General features: G+C 40.7%; 14 protein-coding genes across 14 annotated transcripts; all 14 read right to left on the bottom strand.

Moving 5' to 3' along the window:
• Positions 1–634: 634 nt before the first annotated feature.
• Positions 635–1,408, bottom strand: LOC127969667 (heat shock protein 30-like). The gene has a single exon (XM_052571728.1). The coding sequence runs from the start codon at positions 1,362–1,364 to the stop codon at positions 729–731; it is 636 nt and encodes a 211-aa protein (XP_052427688.1). The 5' UTR covers positions 1,365–1,408; the 3' UTR covers positions 635–728.
• Positions 1,409–2,504: 1,096 nt separating this feature from the next.
• On the bottom strand, positions 2,505–3,278 carry LOC127969666 (heat shock protein 30-like). Its single transcript, XM_052571727.1, has one exon. The coding sequence runs from the start codon at positions 3,232–3,234 to the stop codon at positions 2,599–2,601; it is 636 nt and encodes a 211-aa protein (XP_052427687.1). The 5' UTR covers positions 3,235–3,278; the 3' UTR covers positions 2,505–2,598.
• Positions 3,279–4,328: 1,050 nt separating this feature from the next.
• On the bottom strand, positions 4,329–5,130 carry LOC127969675 (heat shock protein 30-like). The gene has a single exon (XM_052571736.1). It carries the CDS (start codon positions 5,101–5,103, stop codon positions 4,468–4,470), a length of 636 nt encoding a protein of 211 aa, XP_052427696.1. The 5' UTR covers positions 5,104–5,130; the 3' UTR covers positions 4,329–4,467.
• Positions 5,131–6,193: 1,063 nt separating this feature from the next.
• On the bottom strand, positions 6,194–7,032 carry LOC127969686 (heat shock protein 30-like). The gene has a single exon (XM_052571746.1). The coding sequence runs from the start codon at positions 6,966–6,968 to the stop codon at positions 6,333–6,335; it is 636 nt and encodes a 211-aa protein (XP_052427706.1). The 5' UTR covers positions 6,969–7,032; the 3' UTR covers positions 6,194–6,332.
• Positions 7,033–8,066: 1,034 nt separating this feature from the next.
• LOC127969697 (heat shock protein 30-like) lies at positions 8,067–8,911 on the bottom strand. Its single transcript, XM_052571758.1, has one exon. It carries the CDS (start codon positions 8,830–8,832, stop codon positions 8,197–8,199), a length of 636 nt encoding a protein of 211 aa, XP_052427718.1. The 5' UTR covers positions 8,833–8,911; the 3' UTR covers positions 8,067–8,196.
• Positions 8,912–10,029: 1,118 nt separating this feature from the next.
• On the bottom strand, positions 10,030–10,763 carry LOC127969694 (heat shock protein 30-like). The gene has a single exon (XM_052571755.1). The coding sequence runs from the start codon at positions 10,697–10,699 to the stop codon at positions 10,064–10,066; it is 636 nt and encodes a 211-aa protein (XP_052427715.1). The 5' UTR covers positions 10,700–10,763; the 3' UTR covers positions 10,030–10,063.
• A 1,032-nt stretch (positions 10,764–11,795) lies between these two features.
• Positions 11,796–12,624, bottom strand: LOC127969689 (heat shock protein 30-like). Its single transcript, XM_052571749.1, has one exon. The coding sequence runs from the start codon at positions 12,568–12,570 to the stop codon at positions 11,935–11,937; it is 636 nt and encodes a 211-aa protein (XP_052427709.1). The 5' UTR covers positions 12,571–12,624; the 3' UTR covers positions 11,796–11,934.
• Positions 12,625–13,671: 1,047 nt separating this feature from the next.
• LOC127969693 (heat shock protein 30-like) lies at positions 13,672–14,510 on the bottom strand. Its single transcript, XM_052571754.1, has one exon. The coding sequence runs from the start codon at positions 14,444–14,446 to the stop codon at positions 13,811–13,813; it is 636 nt and encodes a 211-aa protein (XP_052427714.1). The 5' UTR covers positions 14,447–14,510; the 3' UTR covers positions 13,672–13,810.
• A 1,033-nt stretch (positions 14,511–15,543) lies between these two features.
• Positions 15,544–16,372, bottom strand: LOC127969683 (heat shock protein 30-like). The gene has a single exon (XM_052571742.1). The coding sequence runs from the start codon at positions 16,316–16,318 to the stop codon at positions 15,683–15,685; it is 636 nt and encodes a 211-aa protein (XP_052427702.1). The 5' UTR covers positions 16,319–16,372; the 3' UTR covers positions 15,544–15,682.
• A 1,171-nt stretch (positions 16,373–17,543) lies between these two features.
• Positions 17,544–18,258, bottom strand: LOC127969695 (heat shock protein 30-like). Its single transcript, XM_052571756.1, has one exon. The coding sequence runs from the start codon at positions 18,192–18,194 to the stop codon at positions 17,559–17,561; it is 636 nt and encodes a 211-aa protein (XP_052427716.1). The 5' UTR covers positions 18,195–18,258; the 3' UTR covers positions 17,544–17,558.
• Positions 18,259–19,290: 1,032 nt separating this feature from the next.
• On the bottom strand, positions 19,291–20,119 carry LOC127969681 (heat shock protein 30-like). Its single transcript, XM_052571741.1, has one exon. The coding sequence runs from the start codon at positions 20,063–20,065 to the stop codon at positions 19,430–19,432; it is 636 nt and encodes a 211-aa protein (XP_052427701.1). The 5' UTR covers positions 20,066–20,119; the 3' UTR covers positions 19,291–19,429.
• Positions 20,120–21,290: 1,171 nt separating this feature from the next.
• Positions 21,291–22,013, bottom strand: LOC127969696 (heat shock protein 30-like). The gene has a single exon (XM_052571757.1). It carries the CDS (start codon positions 21,939–21,941, stop codon positions 21,306–21,308), a length of 636 nt encoding a protein of 211 aa, XP_052427717.1. The 5' UTR covers positions 21,942–22,013; the 3' UTR covers positions 21,291–21,305.
• Positions 22,014–23,037: 1,024 nt separating this feature from the next.
• On the bottom strand, positions 23,038–23,866 carry LOC127969684 (heat shock protein 30-like). The gene has a single exon (XM_052571743.1). It carries the CDS (start codon positions 23,810–23,812, stop codon positions 23,177–23,179), a length of 636 nt encoding a protein of 211 aa, XP_052427703.1. The 5' UTR covers positions 23,813–23,866; the 3' UTR covers positions 23,038–23,176.
• Positions 23,867–24,901: 1,035 nt separating this feature from the next.
• Positions 24,902–25,730, bottom strand: LOC127969685 (heat shock protein 30-like). Its single transcript, XM_052571744.1, has one exon. The coding sequence runs from the start codon at positions 25,674–25,676 to the stop codon at positions 25,041–25,043; it is 636 nt and encodes a 211-aa protein (XP_052427704.1). The 5' UTR covers positions 25,677–25,730; the 3' UTR covers positions 24,902–25,040.
• Positions 25,731–26,191: the final 461 nt, after the last annotated feature.

Genomic DNA, 26,191 nt, shown 5'->3' with positions numbered 1-26,191 from the left:
TATGCTGATTTCCATCCTAATGACCTGACGACAGCTGCTCACATCTCAGCATGTCTAACAGACATTTCTTGCTGGATGAAGAAACATCAACGTCAACTTCAAACTTGCCAAGACAGGATATTCTTTTGACTTGTTTTCTTTTCCTTTTTTTAAAAATAAATAAATCTTTGCTATGTGTACTTTGTAAGAATAAGCAAGACTTGTCATAAACTTACATGTATCATTGCTTTTTGTCGGTTTTGATTGCTTCTGTTGTACTCATCTGTACAGTAAGTCACTTTGAATAAAAGCGTCTGCTAAAAGACGACATGCAAATGTAAATGTAAGACAGTCTTAATAAAGTGGCTATGTTTATGCAACTGGCCTCAGAGCTGCTGGTGTTTGATATTTTTTCCTATCTTCCAAATGTTAGCAAGTTCATGAACATTTTATGGTGACATTTGTAAATTGTCTTTGTAGCTCTTATACTTGTTTCAAGTCAGTTTTTTACTCTTTTTTTTTTTTTTTTTTTTTTGAAGAATTCTGGAGATTTTATTCTACAATACTTAATTACAATTTAGAGAGGACAGAAAAAATGGAAAATGTCATTTTTTGCTGTTCTTATTTTATTTAATTCCATGTATATATGCAATATAAAAAATCCATCTTTTTGTTCATTTGTATTACTTAAAGACTAGAAAACAATTAAGTACAACACAATGTTTTTAAATAAAACAAAACATCATTATTTAAGATTGTCCAGCAGAGGGTTGTACTCTGTGCTCAGTGCTTTCAGGATTGTTGAGTGTCGTCTGGGTGGTGCTGGTGTCGGCTGTCTCCGGCTGCGTTGTCTTCACAGTTTGACAGTCAATGGGCAGCATCCTCTCAGCGGCATCTGACGGCTGATTTACTGGTGCCTGTATATAGAGCTTTCCATCAGCCATGGAGCAGGTCACCGCCTCAGGATTCACTCCTTGAGGAAGATCAAACACCCGCCTGAACTCTTGGGTTCTGAAAGAGTACGAGCCCTTCCCATCCTCCTGCTTCTTCTCACTCTTTCCGCTGACATGCAGCTTCCTGCCCACCTGTCTGACTGACAGTTCTTCTGGGGAAAAGTCTTTAGTGTCCAGCGTCAAAGCAAAGCCGCTTCCCTCTTTCTCCATTGTGCAGGCCACTGGGTAGATCTCCTGTGAGGGTGGCATCAGTTGGATCTCCTCAAGGATCTTATCCTGAAGTTTCTCCAGCTGCTCCAGGCTTCTCTTCAGCTCCTGCAGTTCCTCTCCGTGTCTGTAAAGAGATGTGATCTCCGGCCAGAGACTGCGCACTGGCCAGTCCATTCCCATGAATGAGCTGAGGGAAGGCTGGAATCCATGCAGGCTCAACATTTTCAATGGCTTTTAGTTTTGCTCCTTAGTCGAGTTGTCTCTCTGGTGGCGTCGTAAGGCTTTTAGATTTGACTCCAGTTCTGGGAGTCTCTCAGCTTTATACTGTGTGTCATCAGCACCAGCAAGTTCATGAACTTTCCAGGTAGTTCCGGATTCATCCATTGGGGGGCAGCATAGAGAGAACTGATGATGCCTCACTAGTCACAATCGCAGTTTGGAAGATGACCAACATACATTTTAATTTTGAAACATCTGCAAGTGCAAATAGTGTGCGGAATTTATTCTTTTTTTTTTTTAAATAAGTTACAAAAAAAGTAAATTGGTCTCATTTGAATCTGAAAAGACAGACTGAGCCCTTGGCTAACTGCTAGTTGGTCAAACTAGTTCGTAAGACTAGTTATAGCTACTGGGGTCCCTCAGGGCTCAGTTCTCTGACTACTTCTCTTCTCTGTCTACATGACATCATGAGGTTCTGTCACTCAGAAACATGGCTTTTCATATCACTGCTATGCTGATTTCCATCCTAATGACCTGACGACAGCTGCTCACATCTCAGCATGTCTAACAGACATTTCTTGCTGGATGAAGAAACATCAACGTCAACTTCAAACTTGCCAAGACAGGATATTCTTTTGACTTGTTTTCTTTTCCTTTTTTTAAAAATAAATAAATCTTTGCTATGTGTACTTTGTAAGAATAAGCAAGACTTGTCATAAACTTACATGTATCATTGCTTTTTGTCGGTTTTGATTGCTTCTGTTGTACTCATCTGTACAGTAAGTCACTTTGAATAAAAGCGTCTGCTAAAAGACGACATGCAAATGTAAATGTAAGACAGTCTTAATAAAGTGGCTATGTTTATGCAACTGGCCTCAGAGCTGCTGGTGTTTGATATTTTTTCCTATCTTCCAAATGTTAGCAAGTTCATGAACATTTTATGGTGACATTTGTAAATTGTCTTTGTAGCTCTTATACTTGTTTCAAGTCAGTTTTTTACTCTTTTTTTTTTTTTTTTTTTTTGAAGAATTCTGGAGATTTTATTCTACAATACTTAATTACAATTTAGAGAGGACAGAAAAAATGGAAAATGTCATTTTTTGCTGTTCTTATTTTATTTAATTCCATGTATATATGCAATATAAAAAATCCATCTTTTTGTTCATTTGTATTACTTAAAGACTAGAAAACAATTAAGTACAACACAATGTTTTTAAATAAAACAAAACATCATTATTTAAGATTGTCCAGCAGAGGGTTGTACTCTGTGCTCAGTGCTTTCAGGATTGTTGAGTGTCGTCTGGGTGGTGCTGGTGTCGGCTGTCTCCGGCTGCGTTGTCTTCACAGTTTGACAGTCAATGGGCAGCATCCTCTCAGCGGCATCTGACGGCTGATTTACTGGTGCCTGTATATAGAGCTTTCCATCAGCCATGGAGCAGGTCACCGCCTCAGGATTCACTCCTTGAGGAAGATCAAACACCCGCCTGAACTCTTGGGTTCTGAAAGAGTACGAGCCCTTCCCATCCTCCTGCTTCTTCTCACTCTTTCCGCTGACATGCAGCTTCCTGCCCACCTGTCTGACTGACAGTTCTTCTGGGGAAAAGTCTTTAGTGTCCAGCGTCAAAGCAAAGCCGCTTCCCTCTTTCTCCATTGTGCAGGCCACTGGGTAGATCTCCTGTGAGGGTGGCATCAGTTGGATCTCCTCAAGGATCTTATCCTGAAGTTTCTCCAGCTGCTCCAGGCTTCTCTTCAGCTCCTGCAGTTCCTCTCCGTGTCTGTAAAGAGATGTGATCTCCGGCCAGAGACTGCGCACTGGCCAGTCCATTCCCATGAATGAGCTGAGGGAAGGCTGGAATCCATGCAGGCTCAACATTTTCAATGGCTTTTAGTTTTGCTCCTTAGTCGAGTTGTCTCTCTGGTGGCGTCGTAAGGCTTTTAGATTTGACTCCAGTTCTGGGAGTCTCTCAGCTTTATACTGTGTGTCATCAGCACCAGCAAGTTCATGAACTTTCCAGGTAGTTCCGGATTCATCCATTGGGGGGCAGCATAGAGAGAACTGATGATGCCTCACTAGTCACAATCGCAGTTTGGAAGATGACCAACATACATTTTAATTTTGAAACATCTGCAAGTGCAAATAGTGTGCGGAATTTATTCTTTTTTTTTTTTAAATAAGTTACAAAAAAAGTAAATTGGTCTCATTTGAATCTGAAAAGACAGACTGAGCCCTTGGCTAACTGCTAGTTGGTCAAACTAGTTCGTAAGACTAGTTATAGCTACTGGGGTCCCTCAGGGCTCAGTTCTCTGACTACTTCTCTTCTCTGTCTACATGACATCATGAGGTTCTGTCACTCAGAAACATGGCTTTTCATTTCACTGCTATGCTGATTTCCATCCTAATGACCTGACGACAGCTGCTCACATCTCAGCATGTCTAACAGACATTTCTTGCTGGATGAAGAAACATCAACGTCAACTTCAAACTTGCCAAGACAGGATATTCTTTTGACTTGTTTTCTTTTCCTTTTTTAAAAAATAAATAAATCTTTGCTATGTGTACTTTGTAAGAATAAGCAAGACTTGTCATAAACTTACATGTATCATTGCTTTTTGTCGGTTTTGATTGCTTCTGTTGTACTCATCTGTACAGTAAGTCACTTTGAATAAAAGCGTCTGCTAAAAGACGACATGCAAATGTAAATGTAAGACAGTCTTAATAAAGTGGCTATGTTTATGCAACTGGCCTCAGAGCTGCTGGTGTTTGATATTTTTTCCTATCTTCCAAATGTTAGCAAGTTCATGAACATTTTATGGTGACATTTGTAAATTGTCTTTGTAGCTCTTATACTTGTTTCAAGTCAGTTTTTACTCTTTTTTTTTTTTTTTTTTTTTGAAGAATTCTGGAGATTTTATTCTACAATACTTAATTACAATTTAGAGAGGACAGAAAAAATGGAAAATGTCATTTTTTGCTGTTCTTATTTTATTTAATTCCATGTATATATTCAATATAAAAAATCCATCTTTTTGTTCATTTGTATTACTTAAAGACTAGAAAACAATTAAGTACAACACAATGTTTTTAAATAAAACAAAACATCATTATTTAAGATTGTCCAGCAGAGGGTTGTACTCTGTGCTCAGTGCTTTCAGGATTGTTGAGTGTCGTCTGGGTGGTGCTGGTGTCGGCTGTCTCCGGCTGCGTTGTCTTCACAGTTTGACAGTCAATGGGCAGCATCCTCTCAGCGGCATCTGACGGCTGATTTACTGGTGCCTGTATATAGAGCTTTCCATCAGCCATGGAGCAGGTCACCGCCTCAGGATTCACTCCTTGAGGAAGATCAAACACCCGCCTGAACTCTTTGGTTCTGAAAGAGTACGAGCCCTTCCCATCCTCCTGCTTCTTCTCACTCTTTCCGCTGACATGCAGCTTCCTGCCCACCTGTCTGACTGACAGTTCTTCTGGGGAAAAGTCTTTAGTGTCCAGCGTCAAAGCAAAGCCGCTTCCTTCTTTCTCCATTGTGCAGGCCACTGGGTAGATCTCCTGTGAGGGTGGCATCAGCTGGATCTCCTCAAGGATCTTATCCTGAAATTTCCCCAGCTGCTCTAGGCTTCTCTTCAGCTCCTGCAGTTCTTTTCCATGTCTGTAAGGAGATGTGATCTCCGGCCAGAGACTGTGCACTGGCCAGTCCATTCCCATGAATGAGCTGAGGGAAGGCTGGAATCCATGCAGGCTCATCATTTTCAATGGCTTTTAGTTTTGCTCCTCAGTCGAGTTGTCTCTCTGGTGGCGTCGTAAGGCTTTTAGATTTGACTCCAGTTCTGGGAGTCTCTCAGCTTTATACTGTGTGTCATCAGCACCAGCAAGTTCATGAACTTTCCAGGTAGTTCCGGATTCGTCCATTGGGGGGCAGCACAGAGAGAACTGATGATGCCTCACCAGTCACAATCTCAGTTTGGAAGATGACCAACATACATTTTAATTTTGAAACATCTGCAAGTGCAGATAGTGTGCGGAATTTATTCTTTTTTCTTTTAAAATCAGTTACAAAAAAAGTAAATTGGTCTCATTTGAATCTGAAAAGACAGACTGAGCCCTTGGCTAACTGCTAGTTGGTCAAACTAGTTCGTAAGACTAGTTATAGCTACTGGGGTCCCTCAGGGCTCAGTTCTCTGACTACTTCTCTTCTCTGTCTACATGATATCATGAGGTTCTGTCACTCAGAAACATGGCTTTTCATATCACTGCTATGCTGATTTCCATCCTAATGACCTGAAGACAGCTGCTCACATCTCAGCATGTCTAACAGACATTTCTTGCTGGATGAAGAAGCATCAACGTCAACTTCAAACTTGCCAAGACAGGATATTCTTTTGACTTGTTTTCTTTTCCTTTTTTAAAAAATAAATAAATCTTTGCTATGTATACTTTGTAAGAATAAGCAAGACTTGTCATAAACTTACATGTATCATTGCTTTTTGTCGGTTTTGATTGCTTCTGTTGTACTCATCTGTACAGTAAGTCACTTTGAATAAAAGCGTCTGCTAAAAGACGACATGCAAATGTAAATGTAAGACAGTCTTAATAAAGTGGCTATGTTTATGCAACTGGCCTCAGAGCTGCTGGTGTTTGATATTTTTTCCTATCTTCCAAATGTTAGCAAGTTCATGAACATTTTATGGTGACATTTGTAAATTGTCTTTGTAGCTCTTATACTTGTTTCAAGTCAGTTTTTACTCTTTTTTTTTTTTTTTTTGAAGAATTCTGGAGATTTTATTCTACAATACTTAATTACAATTTAGAGAGGACAGAAAAAATGGAAAATGTCATTTTTTGCTGTTCTTATTTTATTTAATTCCATGTATATATTCAATATAAAAAATCCATCTTTTTGTTCATTTGTATTACTTAAAGACTAGAAAACAATTAAGTACAACACAATGTTTTTAAATAAAACAAAACATCATTATTTAAGATTGTCCAGCAGAGGGTTGTACTCTGTGCTCAGTGCTTTCAGGATTGTTGAGTGTCGTCTGGGTGGTGCTGGTGTCGGCTGTCTCCGGCTGCGTTGTCTTCACAGTTTGACAGTCAATGGGCAGCATCCTCTCAGCGGCATCTGACGGCTGATTTACTGGTGCCTGTATATAGAGCTTTCCATCAGCCATGGAGCAGGTCACCGCCTCAGGATTCACTCCTTGAGGAAGATCAAACACCCGCCTGAACTCTTTGGTTCTGAAAGAGTACGAGCCCTTCCCATCCTCCTGCTTCTTCTCACTCTTTCCGCTGACATGCAGCTTTCTGCCCACCTGTCTGACTGACAGTTCTTCTGGGGAAAAGTCTTTAGTGTCCAGCGTCAAAGCAAAGCCGCTTCCCTCTTTCTCCATTGTGCAGGCCACTGGGTAGATCTCCTGTGAGGGTGGCATCAGTTGGATCTCCTCAAGGATCTTATCCTGAAGTTTCTCCAGCTGCTCCAGGCTTCTCTTCAGCTCCTGCAGTTCCTCTCCGTGTCTGTAAAGAGATGTGATCTCCGGCCAGAGACTGCGCACTGGCCAGTCCATTCCCATGAATGAGCTGAGGGAAGGCTGGAATCCATGCAGGCTCAACATTTTCAATGGCTTTTAGTTTTGCTCCTCAGTCGAGTTGTCTCTCTGGTGGCGTCGTAAGGCTTTTAGATTTGACTCCAGTTCTGGGAGTCTCTCAGCTTTATACTGTGTGTCATCAGCACCAGCAAGTTCATGAACTTTCCAGGTAGTTCCGGATTCATCCATTGGGGGGCAGCATAGAGAGAACTGATGATGCCTCACTAGTCACAATCGCAGTTTGGAAGATGACCAACATACATTTTAATTTTGAAACATCTGCAAGTGCAAATAGTGTGCGGAATTTATTCTTTTTTTTTTTTTAAATCAGTTACAAAAAAAGTAAATTGGTCTCATTTGAATCTGAAAAGACAGACTGAGCCCTTGGCTAAATGCTAGTTGGTCAAACTAGTTCGTAAGACTAGTTATAGCTACTGGGGTCCCTCAGGGCTCAGTTCTCTGACTACTTCTCTTCTCTGTCTACATGACATCATGAGGTTCTGTCACTCAGAAACATGGCTTTTCATATCACTGCTATGCTGATTTCCATCCTAATGACCTGACGACAGCTGCTCACATCTCAGCATGTCTAACAGACATTTCTTGCTGGATGAAGAAACATCAACGTCAACTTCAAACTTGCCAAGACAGGATATTCTTTTGACTTGTTTTCTTTTCCTTTTTTTAAAAATAAATAAATCTTTGCTATGTGTACTTTGTAAGAATAAGCAAGACTTGTCATAAACTTACATGTATCATTGTTTTTTGTCGGTTTTGATTGCTTCTGTTGTACTCATCTGTACAGTAAGTCACTTTGAATAAAAGCGTCTGCTAAAAGACGACATGCAAATGTAAATGTAAGACAGTCTTAATAAAGTGGCTATGTTTATGCAACTGGCCTCAGAGCTGCTGGTGTTTGATATTTTTTCCTATCTTCCAAATGTTAGCAAGTTCATGAACATTTTATGGTGACATTTGTAAATTGTCTTTGTAGCTCTTATACTTGTTTCAAGTCAGTTTTTACTCTTTTTTTTTTTTTTTGAAGAATTCTGGAGATTTTATTCTACAATACTTAATTACAATTTAGAGAGGACAGGAAAAATGGAAAATGTCATTTTTCGCTGTTCTTATTTTATTTAATTCCATGTATATATTCAATATAAAAAATCCATCTTTTTGTTCATTTGTATTACTTAAAGACTAGAAAACAATTAAGTACAACACAATGTTTTTAAATAAAACAAAACATCATTATTTAAGATTGTCCAGCAGAGGTTTGTACTCTGTGCTCAGTGCTTTCAGGATTGTTGAGTGTCGTCTGGGTGGTGCTGGTGTCGGCTGTCTCCGGCTGCGTTGTCTTCACAGTTTGACAGTCAATGGGCAGCATCCTCTCAGCGGCATCTGACGGCTGATTTACTGGTGCCTGTATATAGAGCTTTCCATCAGCCATGGAGCAGGTCACCGCCTCAGGATTCACTCCTTGAGGAAGATCAAACACCCGCCTGAACTCTTGGGTTCTGAAAGAGTACGAGCCCTTCCCATCCTCCTGCTTCTTCTCACTCTTTCCGCTGACATGCAGCTTCCTGCCCACCTGTCTGACTGACAGTTCTTCTGGGGAAAAGTCTTTAGTGTCCAGCGTCAAAGCAAAGCCGCTTCCCTCTTTCTCCATTGTGCAGGCCACTGGGTAGATCTGCTGTGAGGGTGGCATCAGTTGGATCTCCTCAAGGATCTTATCCTGAAGTTTCTCCAGCTGCTCCAGGCTTCTCTTCAGCTCCTGCAGTTCCTCTCCGTGTCTGTAAAGAGATGTGATCTCCGGCCAGAGACTGCGCACTGGCCAGTCCATTCCCATGAATGAGCTGAGGGAAGGCTGGAATCCATGCAGGCTCAACATTTTCAATGGCTTTTAGTTTTGCTCCTCAGTCGAGTTGTCTCTCTGGTGGCGTCGTAAGGCTTTTAGATTTGACTCCAGTTCTGGGAGTCTCTCAGCTTTATACTGTGTGTCATCAGCACCAGCAAGTTCATGAACTTTCCAGGTAGTTCCGGATTCGTCCATTGGGGGGCAGCATAGAGAGAACTGATGATGCCTCACCAGTCACAATCTCAGTTTGGAAGATGAGCAACATACATTTTAATTTTGAAACATCTGCAAGTGCAGATAGTGTGCGGAATTTATTCCTTTTTCTTTTAAAATCAGTTACAAAAAAAGTAAATTGGTCTCATTTGAATCTGAAAAGACAGACTGAGCCCTTGGCTAACTGCTAGTTGGTCAAACTAGTTCGTAAGACTAGTTATAGCTACTGGGGTCCCTCAGGGCTCAGTTTTCTGACTACTTCTCTTCTCTGTCTACATGACATCATGAGGTTCTGTCACTCAGAAACATGGCTTTTCATATCACTGCTATGCTGATTTCCATCCTAATGACCTGAAGACAGCTGCTCACATCTCAGCATGTCTAACAGACATTTCTTGCTGGATGAAGAAGCATCAACGTCAACTTCAAACTTGCCAAGACAGGATATTCTTTTGACTTGTTTTCTTTTCCTTTTTTAAAAAATAAATAAATCTTTGCTATGTATACTTTGTAAGAATAAGCAAGACTTGTCATAAACTTACATGTATCATTGCTTTTTGTCGGTTTTGATTGCTTCTGTTGTACTCATCTGTACAGTAAGTCACTTTGAATAAAAGCGTCTGCTAAAAGACGACATGCAAATGTAAATGTAAGACAGTCTTAATAAAGTGGCTATGTTTATGCAACTGGCCTCAGAGCTGCTGGTGTTTGATATTTTTTCCTATCTTCCAAATGTTAGCAAGTTCATGAACATTTTATGGTGACATTTGTAAATTGTCTTTGTAGCTCTTATACTTGTTTCAAGTCAGTATTTACTCTTTTTTTTTTTTTTTTTTTGAAGAATTCTGGAGATTTTATTCTACAATACTTAATTACAATTTAGAGAGGACAGAAAAAATGGAAAATGTCATTTTTTGCTGTTCTTATTTTATTTAATTCCATGTATATATTCAATATAAAAAATCCATCTTTTTGTTCATTTGTATTACTTAAAGACTAGAAAACAATAAAGTACAACACAATGTTTTTAAATAAAACAAAACATCATTATTTAAGATTGTCCAGCAGAGGGTTGTACTCTGTGCTCAGTGCTTTCAGGATTGTTGAGTGTCGTCTGGGTGGTGCTGGTGTCGGCTGTCTCCGGCTGCGTTGTCTTCACAGTTTGACAGTCAATGGGCAGCATCCTCTCAGCGGCATCTGACGGCTGATTTACTGGTGCCTGTATATAGAGCTTTCCATCAGCCATGGAGCAGGTCACCGCCTCAGGATTCACTCCTTGAGGAAGATCAAACACCCGCCTGAACTCTTGGGTTCTGAAAGAGTACGAGCCCTTCCCATCCTCCTGCTTCTTCTCACTCTTTCCGCTGACATGCAGCTTCCTGCCCACCTGTCTGACTGACAGTTCTTCTGGGGAAAAGTCTTTAGTGTCCAGCGTCAAAGCAAAGCCGCTTCCCTCTTTCTCCATTGTGCAGGCCACTGGGTAGATCTCCTGTGAGGGTGGCATCAGTTGGATCTCCTCAAGGATCTTATCCTGAAGTTTCTCCAGCTGCTCCAGGCTTCTCTTCAGCTCCTGCAGTTCCTCTCCGTGTCTGTAAAGAGATGTGATCTCCGGCCAGAGACTGCGCACTGGCCAGTCCATTCCCATGAATGAGCTGAGGGAAGGCTGGAATCCATGCAGGCTCAACATTTTCAATGGCTTTTAGTTTTGCTCCTCAGTCGAGTTGTCTCTCTGGTGGCGTCGTAAGGCTTTTAGATTTGACTCCAGTTCTGGGAGTCTCTCAGCTTTATACTGTGTGTCATCAGCACCAGCAAGTTCATGAACTTTCCAGGTAGTTCCGGATTCATCCATTGGGGGGCAGCATAGAGAGAACTGATGATGCCTCACCAGTCACAATCGCAGTTTGGAAGATGACCAACATACATTTTAATTTTGAAACATCTGCAAGTGCAAATAGTGTGCGGAATGTATTCTTTTTTATTTTAAAATCAGTTACAAAAAAAGTAAATTGGTCTCATTTGAATCTGAAAAGACAGACTGAGCCCTTCGCTAACTGCTAGTTGGTCAAACTAGTTCGTAAGACTAGTTATAGCTACTGGGGTCCCTCAGGGCTCAGTTCTCTGACTACTTCTCTTCTCTGTCTACATGACATCATGAGGTTCTGTCACTCAGAAACATGGCTTTTCATATCACTGCTATGCTGATTTCCATCCTAATGACCTGACGACAGCTGCTCACATCTCAGCATGTCTAACAGACATTTCTTGCTGGATGAAGAAACATCAACGTCAACTTCAAACTTGCCAAGACAGGATATTCTTTTGACTTGTTTTCTTTTCCTTTTTTTAAAAATAAATAAATCTTTGCTATGTGTACTTTGTAAGAATAAGCAAGACTTGTCATAAACTTACATGTATCATTGCTTTTTGTCGGTTTTGATTGCTTCTGTTGTACTCATCTGTACAGTAAGTCACTTTGAATAAAAGCGTCTGCTAAAAGACGACATGCAAATGTAAATGTAAGACAGTCTTAATAAAGTGGCTATGTTTATGCAACTGGCCTCAGAGCTGCTGGTGTTTGATATTTTTTCCTATCTTCCAAATGTTAGCAAGTTCATGAACATTTTATGGTGACATTTGTAAATTGTCTTTGTAGCTCTTATACTTGTTTCAAGTCAGTTTTTACTCTTTTTTTTTTTTTTTTTTTTTTTGAAGAATTCTGGAGATTTTATTCTACAATACTTAATTACAATTTAGAGAGGACAGAAAAAATGGAAAATGTCATTTTTTGCTGTTCTTATTTTATTTAATTCCATGTATATATTCAATATAAAAAATCCATCTTTTTGTTCATTTGTATTACTTAAAGACTAGAAAACAATTAAGTACAACACAATGTTTTTAAATAAAACAAAACATCATTATTTAAGATTGTCCAGCAGAGGGTTGTACTCTGTGCTCAGTGCTTTCAGGATTGTTGAGTGTCGTCTGGGTGGTGCTGGTGTCGGCTGTCTCCGGCTGCGTTGTCTTCACAGTTTGACAGTCAATGGGCAGCATCCTCTCAGCGGCATCTGATGGCTGATTTACTGGTGCCTGTATATAGAGCTTTCCATCAGCCATGGAGCAGGTCACCGCCTCAGGATTCACTCCTTGAGGAAGATCAAACACCCGCCTGAACTCTTGGGTTCTGAAAGAGTACGAGCCCTTCCCATCCTCCTGCTTCTTCTCACTCTTTCCGCTGACATGCAGCTTCCTGCCCACCTGTCTGACTGAGAGTTCTTCTGGGGAAAAGTCTTTAGTGTCCAGCGTCAAAGCAAAGCCGCTTCCCTCCTTCTCCATTGTGCAGGCCACTGGGTAGATCTCCTGTGAGGGTGGCATCAGCTGGATCTCCTCAAGGATCTTATCCTGAAATTTCCCCAGCTGCTCTAGGCGTCTCTTCAGCTCCTGCAGTTCTTTTCCATGTCTGTAAAGAGATGTGATCTCCGGCCAGAGACTGCGCACTGGCCAGTCCATTCCCATGAATGAGCTGAGGGAAGGCTGGAATCCATGCAGGCTCAACATTTTCAATGGCTTTTAGTTTTGCTCCTCAGTCGAGTTGTCTCTCTGGTGGCGTCGAAAGGCTTTTAGATTTGACTCCAGTTCTGGGAGTCTCTCAGCTTTATACTGTGTGTCATCAGCACCAGCAAGTTCATGAACTTTCCAGGTAGTTCCGGATTCATCCATTGGGGGGCAGCATAGAGAGAACTGATGATGCCTCACCAGTCACAATCTCAGTTTGGAAGATGACCAACATACATTTTAATTTTGAAACATCTGCAAGTGCAGATAGTGTGCGGAATTTATTCTTTTTTCTTTTAAAATCAGTTACAAAAAAAGTAAATTGGTCTCATTTGAATCTGAAAAGACAGACTGAGCCCTTGGCTAACTGCTAGTTGGTCAAACTAGTTCGTAAGACTAGTTATAGCTACTGGGGTCCCTCAGGGCTCAGTTCTCTGACTACTTCTCTTCTCTGTCTACATGACATCATGAGGTTCTGTCACTCAGAAACATGGCTTTTCATATCACTGCTATGCTGATTTCCATCCTAATGACCTGACGACAGCTGCTCACATCTCAGCATGTCTAACAGACATTTCTTGCTGGATGAAGAAAGATCAACGTCAACTTTAAACTTGTCAAGACAGGATATTCTTTTGACTTGTTTTCTTTTCCTTTCATAAAAATAAATAAATCTTTGCTATGTGTACTTTGTAAGAATAACCAAGACTTGTCATAAACTTACATGTATCATTGCTTTTTGTCGGTTTTGATTGCTTCTGTTGTACTCATCTGTACAGTAAGTCACTTTGAATAAAAGCGTCTGCTAAAAGACGACATGCAAATGTAAATGTAAGACAGTCTTAATAAAGTGGCTATGTTTATGCAACTGGCCTCAGAGCTGCTGGTGTTTGATATTTTCTCCTATCTTCCAAATGTTAGCAAGTTCATGAACATTTTATGGTGACATTTGTAAATTGTCTTTGTAGCTCTTATACTTTTTTCAAGTCAGTATTTATTTATTTATTTTTTTTTTTTTTTTTTTTTTTAGGAATTCTGGAGATTTTATTCTACAATATTTCATTACAATTTAGAGAAGTAACAAAAAAAATGGAAAATGTCATTTTTTGCTGTTCTTATTTTATTTAATTCCATGTATATATTCAATATAAAAAATCCATCTTTTTGTTCATTTGTATTACTTAAAGACTAGAAAACAATTAAGTACAACACAATGTTTTTAAATAAAACAAAACATCATTATTTAAGATTGTCCAGCAGAGGGTTGTACTCTGTGCTCAGTGCTTTCAGGATTGTTGAGTGTCGTCTGGGTGGTGCTGGTGTCGGCTGTCTCCGGCTGCGTTGTCTTCACAGTTTGACAGTCAATGGGCAGCATCCTCTCAGCGGCATCTGACGGCTGATTTACTGGTGCCTGTATATAGAGCTTTCCATCAGCCATGGAGCAGGTCACCGCCTCAGGATTCACTCCTTGAGGAAGATCAAACACCCGCCTGAACTCTTGGGTTCTGAAAGAGTACGAGCCCTTCCCATCCTCCTGCTTCTTCTCACTCTTTCCGCTGACATGCAGCTTCCTGCCCACCTGTCTGACTGACAGTTCTTCTGGGGAAAAGTCTTTAGTGTCCAGCGTCAAAGCAAAGCCGCTTCCCTCTTTCTCCATTGTGCAGGCCACTGGGTAGATCTCCTGTGAGGGTGGCATCAGTTGGATCTCCTCAAGGATCTTATCCTGAAGTTTCTCCAGCTGCTCCAGGCTTCTCTTCAGCTCCTGCAGTTCCTCTCCGTGTCTGTAAAGAGATGTGATCTCCGGCCAGAGACTGCGCACTGGCCAGTCCATTCCCATGAATGAGCTGAGGGAAGGCTGGAATCCATGCAGGCTCAACATTTTCAATGGCTTTTAGTTTTGCTCCTCAGTCGAGTTGTCTCTCTGGTGGCGTCGTAAGGCTTTTAGATTTGACTCCAGTTCTGGGAGTCTCTCAGCTTTATACTGTGTGTCATCAGCACCAGCAAGTTCATGAACTTTCCAGGTAGTTCCGGATTCATCCATTGGGGGGCAGCATAGAGAGAACTGATGATGCCTCACCAGTCACAATCGCAGTTTGGAAGATGACCAACATACATTTTAATTTTGAAACATCTGCAAGTGCAAATAGTGTGCGGAATGTATTCTTTTTTATTTTAAAATCAGTTACAAAAAAAGTAAATTGGTCTCATTTGAATCTGAAAAGACAGACTGAGCCCTTGGCTAACTGCTAGTTGGTCAAACTAGTTCGTAAGACTAGTTATAGCTACTGGGGTCCCTCAGGGCTCAGTTCTCTGACTACTTCTCTTCTCTGTCTACATGACATCATGAGGTTCTGTCACTCAGAAACATGGCTTTTCATATCACTGCTATGCTGATTTCCATCCTAATGACCTGACGACAGCTGCTCACATCTCAGCATGTCTAACAGACATTTCTTGCTGGATGAAGAAACATCAACGTCAACTTCAAACTTGCCAAGACAGGATATTCTTTTGACTTGTTTTCTTTTCCTTTTTTTAAAAATAAATAAATCTTTGCTATGTGTACTTTGTAAGAATAAGCAAGACTTGTCATAAACTTACATGTATCATTGCTTTTTGTCGGTTTTGATTGCTTCTGTTGTACTCATCTGTACAGTAAGTCACTTTGAATAAAAGCGTCTGCTAAAAGACGACATGCAAATGTAAATGTAAGACAGTCTTAATAAAGTGGCTATGTTTATGCAACTGGCCTCAGAGCTGCTGGTGTTTGATATTTTTTCCTATCTTCCAAATGTTAGCAAGTTCATGAACATTTTATGGTGACATTTGTAAATTGTCTTTGTAGCTCTTATACTTGTTTCAAGTCAGTTTTTACTCTTTTTTTTTTTTTTTTTTTTTTTTGAAGAATTCTGGAGATTTTATTCTACAATACTTAATTACAATTTAGAGAGGACAGAAAAAATGGAAAATGTCATTTTTTGCTGTTCTTATTTTATTTAATTCCATGTATATATTCAATATAAAAAATCCATCTTTTTGTTCATTTGTATTACTTAAAGACTAGAAAACAATTAAGTACAACACAATGTTTTTAAATAAAACAAAACATCATTATTTAAGATTGTCCAGCAGAGGGTTGTACTCTGTGCTCAGTGCTTTCAGGATTGTTGAGTGTCGTCTGGGTGGTGCTGGTGTCGGCTGTCTCCGGCTGCGTTGTCTTCACAGTTTGACAGTCAATGGGCAGCATCCTCTCAGCGGCATCTGATGGCTGATTTACTGGTGCCTGTATATAGAGCTTTCCATCAGCCATGGAGCAGGTCACCGCCTCAGGATTCACTCCTTGAGGAAGATCAAACACCCGCCTGAACTCTTGGGTTCTGAAAGAGTACGAGCCCTTCCCATCCTCCTGCTTCTTCTCACTCTTTCCGCTGACATGCAGCTTCCTGCCCACCTGTCTGACTGAGAGTTCTTCTGGGGAAAAGTCTTTAGTGTCCAGCGTCAAAGCAAAGCCGCTTCCCTCTTTCTCCATTGTGCAGGCCACTGGGTAGATCTCCTGTGAGGGTGGCATCAGCTGGATCTCCTCAAGGATCTTATCCTGAAATTTCCCCAGCTGCTCTAGGCGTCTCTTCAGCTCCTGCAGTTCTTTTCCATGTCTGTAAAGAGATGTGATCTCCGGCCAGAGACTGCGCACTGGCCAGTCCATTCCCATGAATGAGCTGAGGGAAGGCTGGAATCCATGCAGGCTCAACATTTTCAATGGCTTTTAGTTTTGCTCCTCAGTCGAGTTGTCTCTCTGGTGGCGTCGAAAGGCTTTTAGATTTGACTCCAGTTCTGGGAGTCTCTCAGCTTTATACTGTGTGTCATCAGCACCAGCAAGTTCATGAACTTTCCAGGTAGTTCCGGATTCATCCATTGGGGGGCAGCATAGAGAGAACTGATGATGCCTCACCAGTCACAATCTCAGTTTGGAAGATGACCAACATACATTTTAATTTTGAAACATCTGCAAGTGCAGATAGTGTGCGGAATTTATTCTTTTTTCTTTTAAAATCAGTTACAAAAAAAGTAAATTGGTCTCATTTGAATCTGAAAAGACAGACTGAGCCCTTGGCTAACTGCTAGTTGGTCAAACTAGTTCGTAAGACTAGTTATAGCTACTGGGGTCCCTCAGGGCTCAGTTCTCTGACTACTTCTCTTCTCTGTCTACATGACATCATGAGGTTCTGTCACTCAGAAACATGGCTTTTCATATCACTGCTATGCTGATTTCCATCCTAATGACCTGACGACAGCTGCTCACATCTCAGCATGTCTAACAGACATTTCTTGCTGGATGAAGAAAGATCAACGTCAACTTTAAACTTGTCAAGACAGGATATTCTTTTGACTTGTTTTCTTTTCCTTTCATAAAAATAAATAAATCTTTGCTATGTGTACTTTGTAAGAATAACCAAGACTTGTCATAAACTTACACTTATCATTGCTTTTTGTCGGTTTTGATTGCTTCTGTTGTACTCATCTGTACAGTAAGTCACTTTGAATAAAAGCGTCTGCTAAAAGACGACATGCAAATGTAAATGTAAGACAGTCTTAATAAAGTGGCTATGTTTATGCAACTGGCCTCAGAGCTGCTGGTGTTTGATATTTTCTCCTATCTTCCAAATGTTAGCAAGTTCATGAACATTTTATGGTGACATTTGTAAATTGTCTTTGTAGCTCTTATACTTTTTTCAAGTCAGTATTTATTTATTTATTTATTTTTTTTTTTTTTTTTTTAGGAATTCTGGAGATTTTATTCTACAATATTTCATTACAATTTAGAGAAGTAACAAAAAAAATGGAAAATGTCATTTTTTGCTGTTCTTATTTTATTTAATTCCATGTATATATTCAATATAAAAAATCCATCTTTTTGTTCATTTGTATTACTTAAAGACTAGAAAACAATTAAGTACAACACAATGTTTTTAAATAAAACAAAACATCATTATTTAAGATTGTCCAGCTGAGGGTTGTACTCTGTGCTCAGTGCTTTCAGGATTGTTGACTGTCGTCTGGGTGGTGCTGGTGTCGGCTGTCTCCGGCTGCGTTGTCTTCACAGTTTGACAGTCAATGGGCAGCATCCTCTCAGCGGCATCTGACGGCTGATTTACTGGTGCCTGTATATAGAGCTTTCCATCAGCCATGGAGCAGGTCACCGCCTCAGGATTCACTCCTTGAGGAAGATCAAACACCCGCCTGAACTCTTGGGTTCTGAAAGAGTACGAGCCCTTCCCATCCTCCTGCTTCTTCTCACTCTTTCCGCTGACATGCAGCTTCCTGCCCACCTGTCTGACTGACAGTTCTTCTGGGGAAAAGTCTTTAGTGTCCAGCGTCAAAGCAAAGCCGCTTCCCTCTTTCTCCATTGTGCAGGCCACTGGGTAGATCTCCTGTGAGGGTGGCATCAGTTGGATCTCCTCAAGGATCTTATCCTGAAGTTTCTCCAGCTGCTCCAGGCTTCTCTTCAGCTCCTGCAGTTCCTCTCCGTGTCTGTAAAGAGATGTGATCTCCGGCCAGAGACTGCGCACTGGCCAGTCCATTCCCATGAATGAGCTGAGGGAAGGCTGGAATCCATGCAGGCTCAACATTTTCAATGGCTTTTAGTTTTGCTCCTCAGTCGAGTTGTCTCTCTGGTGGCGTCGTAAGGCTTTTAGATTTGACTCCAGTTCTGGGAGTCTCTCAGCTTTATACTGTGTGTCATCAGCACCAGCAAGTTCATGAACTTTCCAGGTAGTTCCGGATTCATCCATTGGGGGGCAGCATAGAGAGAACTGATGATGCCTCACCAGTCACAATCGCAGTTTGGAAGATGACCAACATACATTTTAATTTTGAAACATCTGCAAGTGCAAATAGTGTGCGGAATTTATTCTTTTTTATTTTAAAATCAGTTACAAAAAAAGTAAATTGGTCTCATTTGAATCTGAAAAGACAGACTGAGCCCTTGGCTAACTGCTAGTTGGTCAAACTAGTTCGTAAGACTAGTTATAGCTACTGGGGTCCCTCAGGGCTCAGTTCTCTGACTACTTCTCTTCTCTGTCTACATGACATCATGAGGTTCTGTCACTCAGAAACATGGCTTTTCATATCACTGCTATGCTGATTTCCATCCTAATGACCTGACGACAGCTGCTCACATCTCAGCATGTCTAACAGACATTTCTTGCTGGATGAAGAAACATCAACGTCAACTTCAAACTTGCCAAGACAGGATATTCTTTTGACTTGTTTTCTTTTCCTTTTTTTAAAAATAAATAAATCTTTGCTATGTGTACTTTGTAAGAATAAGCAAGACTTGTCATAAACTTACATGTATCATTGCTTTTTGTCGGTTTTGATTGCTTCTGTTGTACTCATCTGTACAGTAAGTCACTTTGAATAAAAGCGTCTGCTAAAAGACGACATGCAAATGTAAATGTAAGACAGTCTTAATAAAGTGGCTATGTTTATGCAACTGGCCTCAGAGCTGCTGGTGTTTGATATTTTTTCCTATCTTCCAAATGTTAGCAAGTTCATGAACATTTTATGGTGACATTTGTAAATTGTCTTTGTAGCTCTTATACTTGTTTCAAGTCAGTTTTTACTCTTTTTTTTTTTTTTTTTTTTTTTGAAGAATTCTGGAGATTTTATTCTACAATACTTAATTACAATTTAGAGAGGACAGAAAAAATGGAAAATGTCATTTTTTGCTGTTCTTATTTTATTTAATTCCATGTATATATTCAATATAAAAAATCCATCTTTTTGTTCATTTGTATTACTTAAAGACTAGAAAACAATTAAGTACAACACAATGTTTTTAAATAAAACAAAACATCATTATTTAAGATTGTCCAGCAGAGGGTTGTACTCTGTGCTCAGTGCTTTCAGGATTGTTGAGTGTCGTCTGGGTGGTGCTGGTGTCGGCTGTCTCCGGCTGCGTTGTCTTCACAGTTTGACAGTCAATGGGCAGCATCCTCTCAGCGGCATCTGATGGCTGATTTACTGGTGCCTGTATATAGAGCTTTCCATCAGCCATGGAGCAGGTCACCGCCTCAGGATTCACTCCTTGAGGAAGATCAAACACCCGCCTGAACTCTTGGGTTCTGAAAGAGTACGAGCCCTTCCCATCCTCCTGCTTCTTCTCACTCTTTCCGCTGACATGCAGCTTCCTGCCCACCTGTCTGACTGAGAGTTCTTCTGGGGAAAAGTCTTTAGTGTCCAGCGTCAAAGCAAAGCCGCTTCCCTCTTTCTCCATTGTGCAGGCCACTGGGTAGATCTCCTGTGAGGGTGGCATCAGCTGGATCTCCTCAAGGATCTTATCCTGAAATTTCCCCAGCTGCTCTAGGCGTCTCTTCAGCTCCTGCAGTTCTTTTCCATGTCTGTAAAGAGATGTGATCTCCGGCCAGAGACTGCGCACTGGCCAGTCCATTCCCATGAATGAGCTGAGGGAAGGCTGGAATCCATGCAGGCTCAACATTTTCAATGGCTTTTAGTTTTGCTCCTCAGTCGAGTTGTCTCTCTGGTGGCGTCGAAAGGCTTTTAGATTTGACTCCAGTTCTGGGAGTCTCTCAGCTTTATACTGTGTGTCATCAGCACCAGCAAGTTCATGAACTTTCCAGGTAGTTCCGGATTCATCCATTGGGGGGCAGCATAGAGAGAACTGATGATGCCTCACCAGTCACAATCTCAGTTTGGAAGATGACCAACATACATTTTAATTTTGAAACATCTGCAAGTGCAGATAGTGTGCGGAATTTATTCTTTTTTCTTTTAAAATCAGTTACAAAAAAAGTAAATTGGTCTCATTTGAATCTGAAAAGACAGACTGAGCCCTTGGCTAACTGCTAGTTGGTCAAACTAGTTCGTAAGACTAGTTATAGCTACTGGGGTCCCTCAGGGCTCAGTTCTCTGACTACTTCTCTTCTCTGTCTACATGACATCATGAGGTTCTGTCACTCAGAAACATGGCTTTTCATATCACTGCTATGCTGATTTCCATCCTAATGACCTGACGACAGCTGCTCACATCTCAGCATGTCTAACAGACATTTCTTGCTGGATGAAGAAAGATCAACGTCAACTTTAAACTTGTCAAGACAGGATATTCTTTTGACTTGTTTTCTTTTCCTTTCATAAAAATAAATAAATCTTTGCTATGTGTACTTTGTAAGAATAACCAAGACTTGTCATAAACTTACACTTATCATTGCTTTTTGTCGGTTTTGATTGCTTCTGTTGTACTCATCTGTACAGTAAGTCACTTTGAATAAAAGCGTCTGCTAAAAGACGACATGCAAATGTAAATGTAAGACAGTCTTAATAAAGTGGCTATGTTTATGCAACTGGCCTCAGAGCTGCTGGTGTTTGATATTTTCTCCTATCTTCCAAATGTTAGCAAGTTCATGAACATTTTATGGTGACATTTGTAAATTGTCTTTGTAGCTCTTATACTTTTTTCAAGTCAGTATTTATTTATTTATTTTTTTTTTTTTTTTTTTTTTTAGGAATTCTGGAGATTTTATTCTACAATATTTCATTACAATTTAGAGAAGTAACAAAAAAAATGGAAAATGTCATTTTTTGCTGTTCTTATTTTATTTAATTCCATGTATATATTCAATATAAAAAATCCATCTTTTTGTTCATTTGTATTACTTAAAGACTAGAAAACAATTAAGTACAACACAATGTTTTTAAATAAAACAAAACATCATTATTTAAGATTGTCCAGCTGAGGGTTGTACTCTGTGCTCAGTGCTTTCAGGATTGTTGACTGTCGTCTGGGTGGTGCTGGTGTCGGCTGTCTCCGGCTGCGTTGTCTTCACAGTTTGACAGTCAATGGGCAGCATCCTCTCAGCGGCATCTGACGGCTGATTTACTGGTGCCTGTATATAGAGCTTTCCATCAGCCATGGAGCAGGTCACCGCCTCAGGATTCACTCCTTGAGGAAGATCAAACACCCGCCTGAACTCTTGGGTTCTGAAAGAGTACGAGCCCTTCCCATCCTCCTGCTTCTTCTCACTCTTTCCGCTGACATGCAGCTTCCTGCCCACCTGTCTGACTGACAGTTCTTCTGGGGAAAAGTCTTTAGTGTCCAGCGTCAAAGCAAAGCCGCTTCCCTCTTTCTCCATTGTGCAGGCCACTGGGTAGATCTCCTGTGAGGGTGGCATCAGTTGGATCTCCTCAAGGATCTTATCCTGAAGTTTCTCCAGCTGCTCCAGGCTTCTCTTCAGCTCCTGCAGTTCCTCTCCGTGTCTGTAAAGAGATGTGATCTCCGGCCAGAGACTGCGCACTGGCCAGTCCATTCCCATGAATGAGCTGAGGGAAGGCTGGAATCCATGCAGGCTCAACATTTTCAATGGCTTTTAGTTTTGCTCCTCAGTCGAGTTGTCTCTCTGGTGGCGTCGTAAGGCTTTTAGATTTGACTCCAGTTCTGGGAGTCTCTCAGCTTTATACTGTGTGTCATCAGCACCAGCAAGTTCATGAACTTTCCAGGTAGTTCCGGATTCATCCATTGGGGGGCAGCATAGAGAGAACTGATGATGCCTCACCAGTCACAATCGCAGTTTGGAAGATGACCAACATACATTTTAATTTTGAAACATCTGCAAGTGCAAATAGTGTGCGGAATTTATTCTTTTTTATTTTAAAATCAGTTACAAAAAAAGTAAATTGGTCTCATTTGAATCTGAAAAGACAGACTGAGCCCTTGGCTAACTGCTAGTTGGTCAAACTAGTTCGTAAGACTAGTTATAGCTACTGGGGTCCCTCAGGGCTCAGTTCTCTGACTACTTCTCTTCTCTGTCTACATGACATCATGAGGTTCTGTCACTCAGAAACATGGCTTTTCATATCACTGCTATGCTGATTTCCATCCTAATGACCTGACGACAGCTGCTCACATCTCAGCATGTCTAACAGACATTTCTTGCTGGATGAAGAAACATCAACGTCAACTTCAAACTTGCCAAGACAGGATATTCTTTTGACTTGTTTTCTTTTCCTTTTTTTAAAAATAAATAAATCTTTGCTATGTGTACTTTGTAAGAATAAGCAAGACTTGTCATAAACTTACATGTATCATTGCTTTTTGTCGGTTTTGATTGCTTCTGTTGTACTCATCTGTACAGTAAGTCACTTTGAATAAAAGCGTCTGCTAAAAGACGACATGCAAATGTAAATGTAAGACAGTCTTAATAAAGTGGCTATGTTTATGCAACTGGCCTCAGAGCTGCTGGTGTTTGATATTTTTTCCTATCTTCCAAATGTTAGCAAGTTCATGAACATTTTATGGTGACATTTGTAAATTGTCTTTGTAGCTCTTATACTTGTTTCAAGTCAGTTTTTACTCTTTTTTTTTTTTTTTTTTTTTTTGAAGAATTCTGGAGATTTTATTCTACAATACTTAATTACAATTTAGAGAGGACAGAAAAAATGGAAAATGTCATTTTTTGCTGTTCTTATTTTATTTAATTCCATGTATATATTCAATATAAAAAATCCATCTTTTTGTTCATTTGTATTACTTAAAGACTAGAAAACAATTAAGTACAACACAATGTTTTTAAATAAAACAAAACATCATTATTTAAGATTGTCCAGCAGAGGGTTGTACTCTGTGCTCAGTGCTTTCAGGATTGTTGAGTGTCGTCTGGGTGGTGCTGGTGTCGGCTGTCTCCGGCTGCGTTGTCTTCACAGTTTGACAGTCAATGGGCAGCATCCTCTCAGCGGCATCTGATGGCTGATTTACTGGTGCCTGTATATAGAGCTTTCCATCAGCCATGGAGCAGGTCACCGCCTCAGGATTCACTCCTTGAGGAAGATCAAACACCCGCCTGAACTCTTGGGTTCTGAAAGAGTACGAGCCCTTCCCATCCTCCTGCTTCTTCTCACTCTTTCCGCTGACATGCAGCTTCCTGCCCACCTGTCTGACTGAGAGTTCTTCTGGGGAAAAGTCTTTAGTGTCTAGCGTCAAAGCAAAGCCGCTTCCCTCTTTCTCCATTGTGCAGGCCACTGGGTAGATCTCCTGTGAGGGTGGCATCAGCTGGATCTCCTCAAGGATCTTATCCTGAAATTTCCCCAGCTGCTCTAGGCGTCTCTTCAGCTCCTGCAGTTCTTTTCCATGTCTGTAAAGAGATGTGATCTCCGGCCAGAGACTGCGCACTGGCCAGTCCATTCCCATGAATGAGCTGAGGGAAGGCTGGAATCCATGCAGGCTCAACATTTTCAATGGCTTTTAGTTTTGCTCCTCAGTCGAGTTGTCTCTCTGGTGGCGTCGAAAGGCTTTTAGATTTGACTCCAGTTCTGGGAGTCTCTCAGCTTTATACTGTGTGTCATCAGCACCAGCAAGTTCATGAACTTTCCAGGTAGTTCCGGATTCATCCATTGGGGGGCAGCATAGAGAGAACTGATGATGCCTCACCAGTCACAATCTCAGTTTGGAAGATGACCAACATACATTTTAATTTTGAAACATCTGCAAGTGCAGATAGTGTGCGGAATTTATTCTTTTTTCTTTTAAAATCAGTTACAAAAAAAGTAAATTGGTCTCATTTGAATCTGAAAAGACAGACTGAGCCCTTGGCTAACTGCTAGTTGGTCAAACTAGTTCGTAAGACTAGTTATAGCTACTGGGGTCCCTCAGGGCTCAGTTCTCTGACTACTTCTCTTCTCTGTCTACATGACATCATGAGGTTCTGTCACTCAGAAACATGGCTTTTCATATCACTGCTATGCTGATTTCCATCCTAATGACCTGACGACAGCTGCTCACATCTCAGCATGTCTAACAGACATTTCTTGCTGGATGAAGAAAGATCAACGTCAACTTTAAACTTGTCAAGACAGGATATTCTTTTGACTTGTTTTCTTTTCCTTTCATAAAAATAAATAAATCTTTGCTATGTGTACTTTGTAAGAATAACCAAGACTTGTCATAGGCTTACATGTATCATTGCTTTTTGTCGGTTTTGATTGCTTCTGTTGTACTCATCTGTACAGTAAGTCACTTTGAATAAAAGCGTCTGCTAAAAGACGACATGCAAATGTAAATGTAAGACAGTCTTAATAAAGTGGCTATGTTTATGCAACTGGCCTCAGAGCTGCTGGTGTTTGATATTTTCTCCTATCTTCCAAATGTTAGCAAGTTCATGAACATTTTATGGTGACATTTGTAAATTGTCTTTGTAGCTCTTATACTTTTTTCAAGTCAGTATTTTTTTTTTTATTTTTTTTTTTTTAGGAATTCTGGAGATTTTATTCTACAATACTTAATTACAATTTAGAGAGGACAGAAAAAATGGAAAATGTCATTTTTTGCTGTTCTTATTTTATTTAATTCCATGTATATATTCAATATAAAAAATCCATCTTTTTGTTCATTTGTATTACTTAAAGACTAGAAAACAATTAAGTACAACACAATGTTTTTAAATAAAACAAAACATCATTATTTAAGATTGTCCAGCAGAGGGTTGTACTCTGTGCTCAGTGCTTTCAGGATTGTTGAGTGTCGTCTGGGTGGTGCTGGTGTCGGCTGTCTCCGGCTGCGTTGTCTTCACAGTTTGACAGTCAATGGGCAGCATCCTCTCAGCGGCATCTGATGGCTGATTTACTGGTGCCTGTATATAGAGCTTTCCATCAGCCATGGAGCAGGTCACCGCCTCAGGATTCACTCCTTGAGGAAGATCAAACACCCGCCTGAACTCTTGGGTTCTGAAAGAGTACGAGCCCTTCCCATCCTCCTGCTTCTTCTCACTCTTTCCGCTGACATGCAGCTTCCTGCCCACCTGTCTGACTGAGAGTTCTTCTGGGGAAAAGTCTTTAGTGTCCAGCGTCAAAGCAAAGCCGCTTCCCTCTTTCTCCATTGTGCAGGCCACTGGGTAGATCTCCTGTGAGGGTGGCATCAGCTGGATCTCCTCAAGGATCTTATCCTGAAATTTCCCCAGCTGCTCTAGGCGTCTCTTCAGCTCCTGCAGTTCTTTTCCATGTCTGTAAAGAGATGTGATCTCCGGCCAGAGACTGCGCACTGGCCAGTCCATTCCCATGAATGAGCTGAGGGAAGGCTGGAATCCATGCAGGCTCAACATTTTCAATGGCTTTTAGTTTTGCTCCTCAGTCGAGTTGTCTCTCTGGTGGCGTCGAAAGGCTTTTAGATTTGACTCCAGTTCTGGGAGTCTCTCAGCTTTATACTGTGTGTCATCAGCACCAGCAAGTTCATGAACTTTCCAGGTAGTTCCGGATTCATCCATTGGGGGGCAGCATAGAGAGAACTGATGATGCCTCACCAGTCACAATCTCAGTTTGGAAGATGACCAACATACATTTTAATTTTGAAACATCTGCAAGTGCAGATAGTGTGCGGAATTTATTCTTTTTTCTTTTAAAATCAGTTACAAAAAAAGTAAATTGGTCTCATTTGAATCTGAAAAGACAGACTGAGCCCTTGGCTAACTGCTAGTTGGTCAAACTAGTTCGTAAGACTAGTTATAGCTACTGGGGTCCCTCAGGGCTCAGTTCTCTGACTACTTCTCTTCTCTGTCTACATGACATCATGAGGTTCTGTCACTCAGAAACATGGCTTTTCATATCACTGCTATGCTGA

Source organism: Carassius gibelio, chromosome B13, assembly GCF_023724105.1.
Source record: "Carassius gibelio isolate Cgi1373 ecotype wild population from Czech Republic chromosome B13, carGib1.2-hapl.c, whole genome shotgun sequence".
Taxonomy (NCBI): Eukaryota; Metazoa; Chordata; class Actinopteri; order Cypriniformes; family Cyprinidae; genus Carassius; species Carassius gibelio.
Note: the sequence above shows the minus strand (reverse complement) of the source record. Positions and strands in the feature narration are given on the sequence as shown.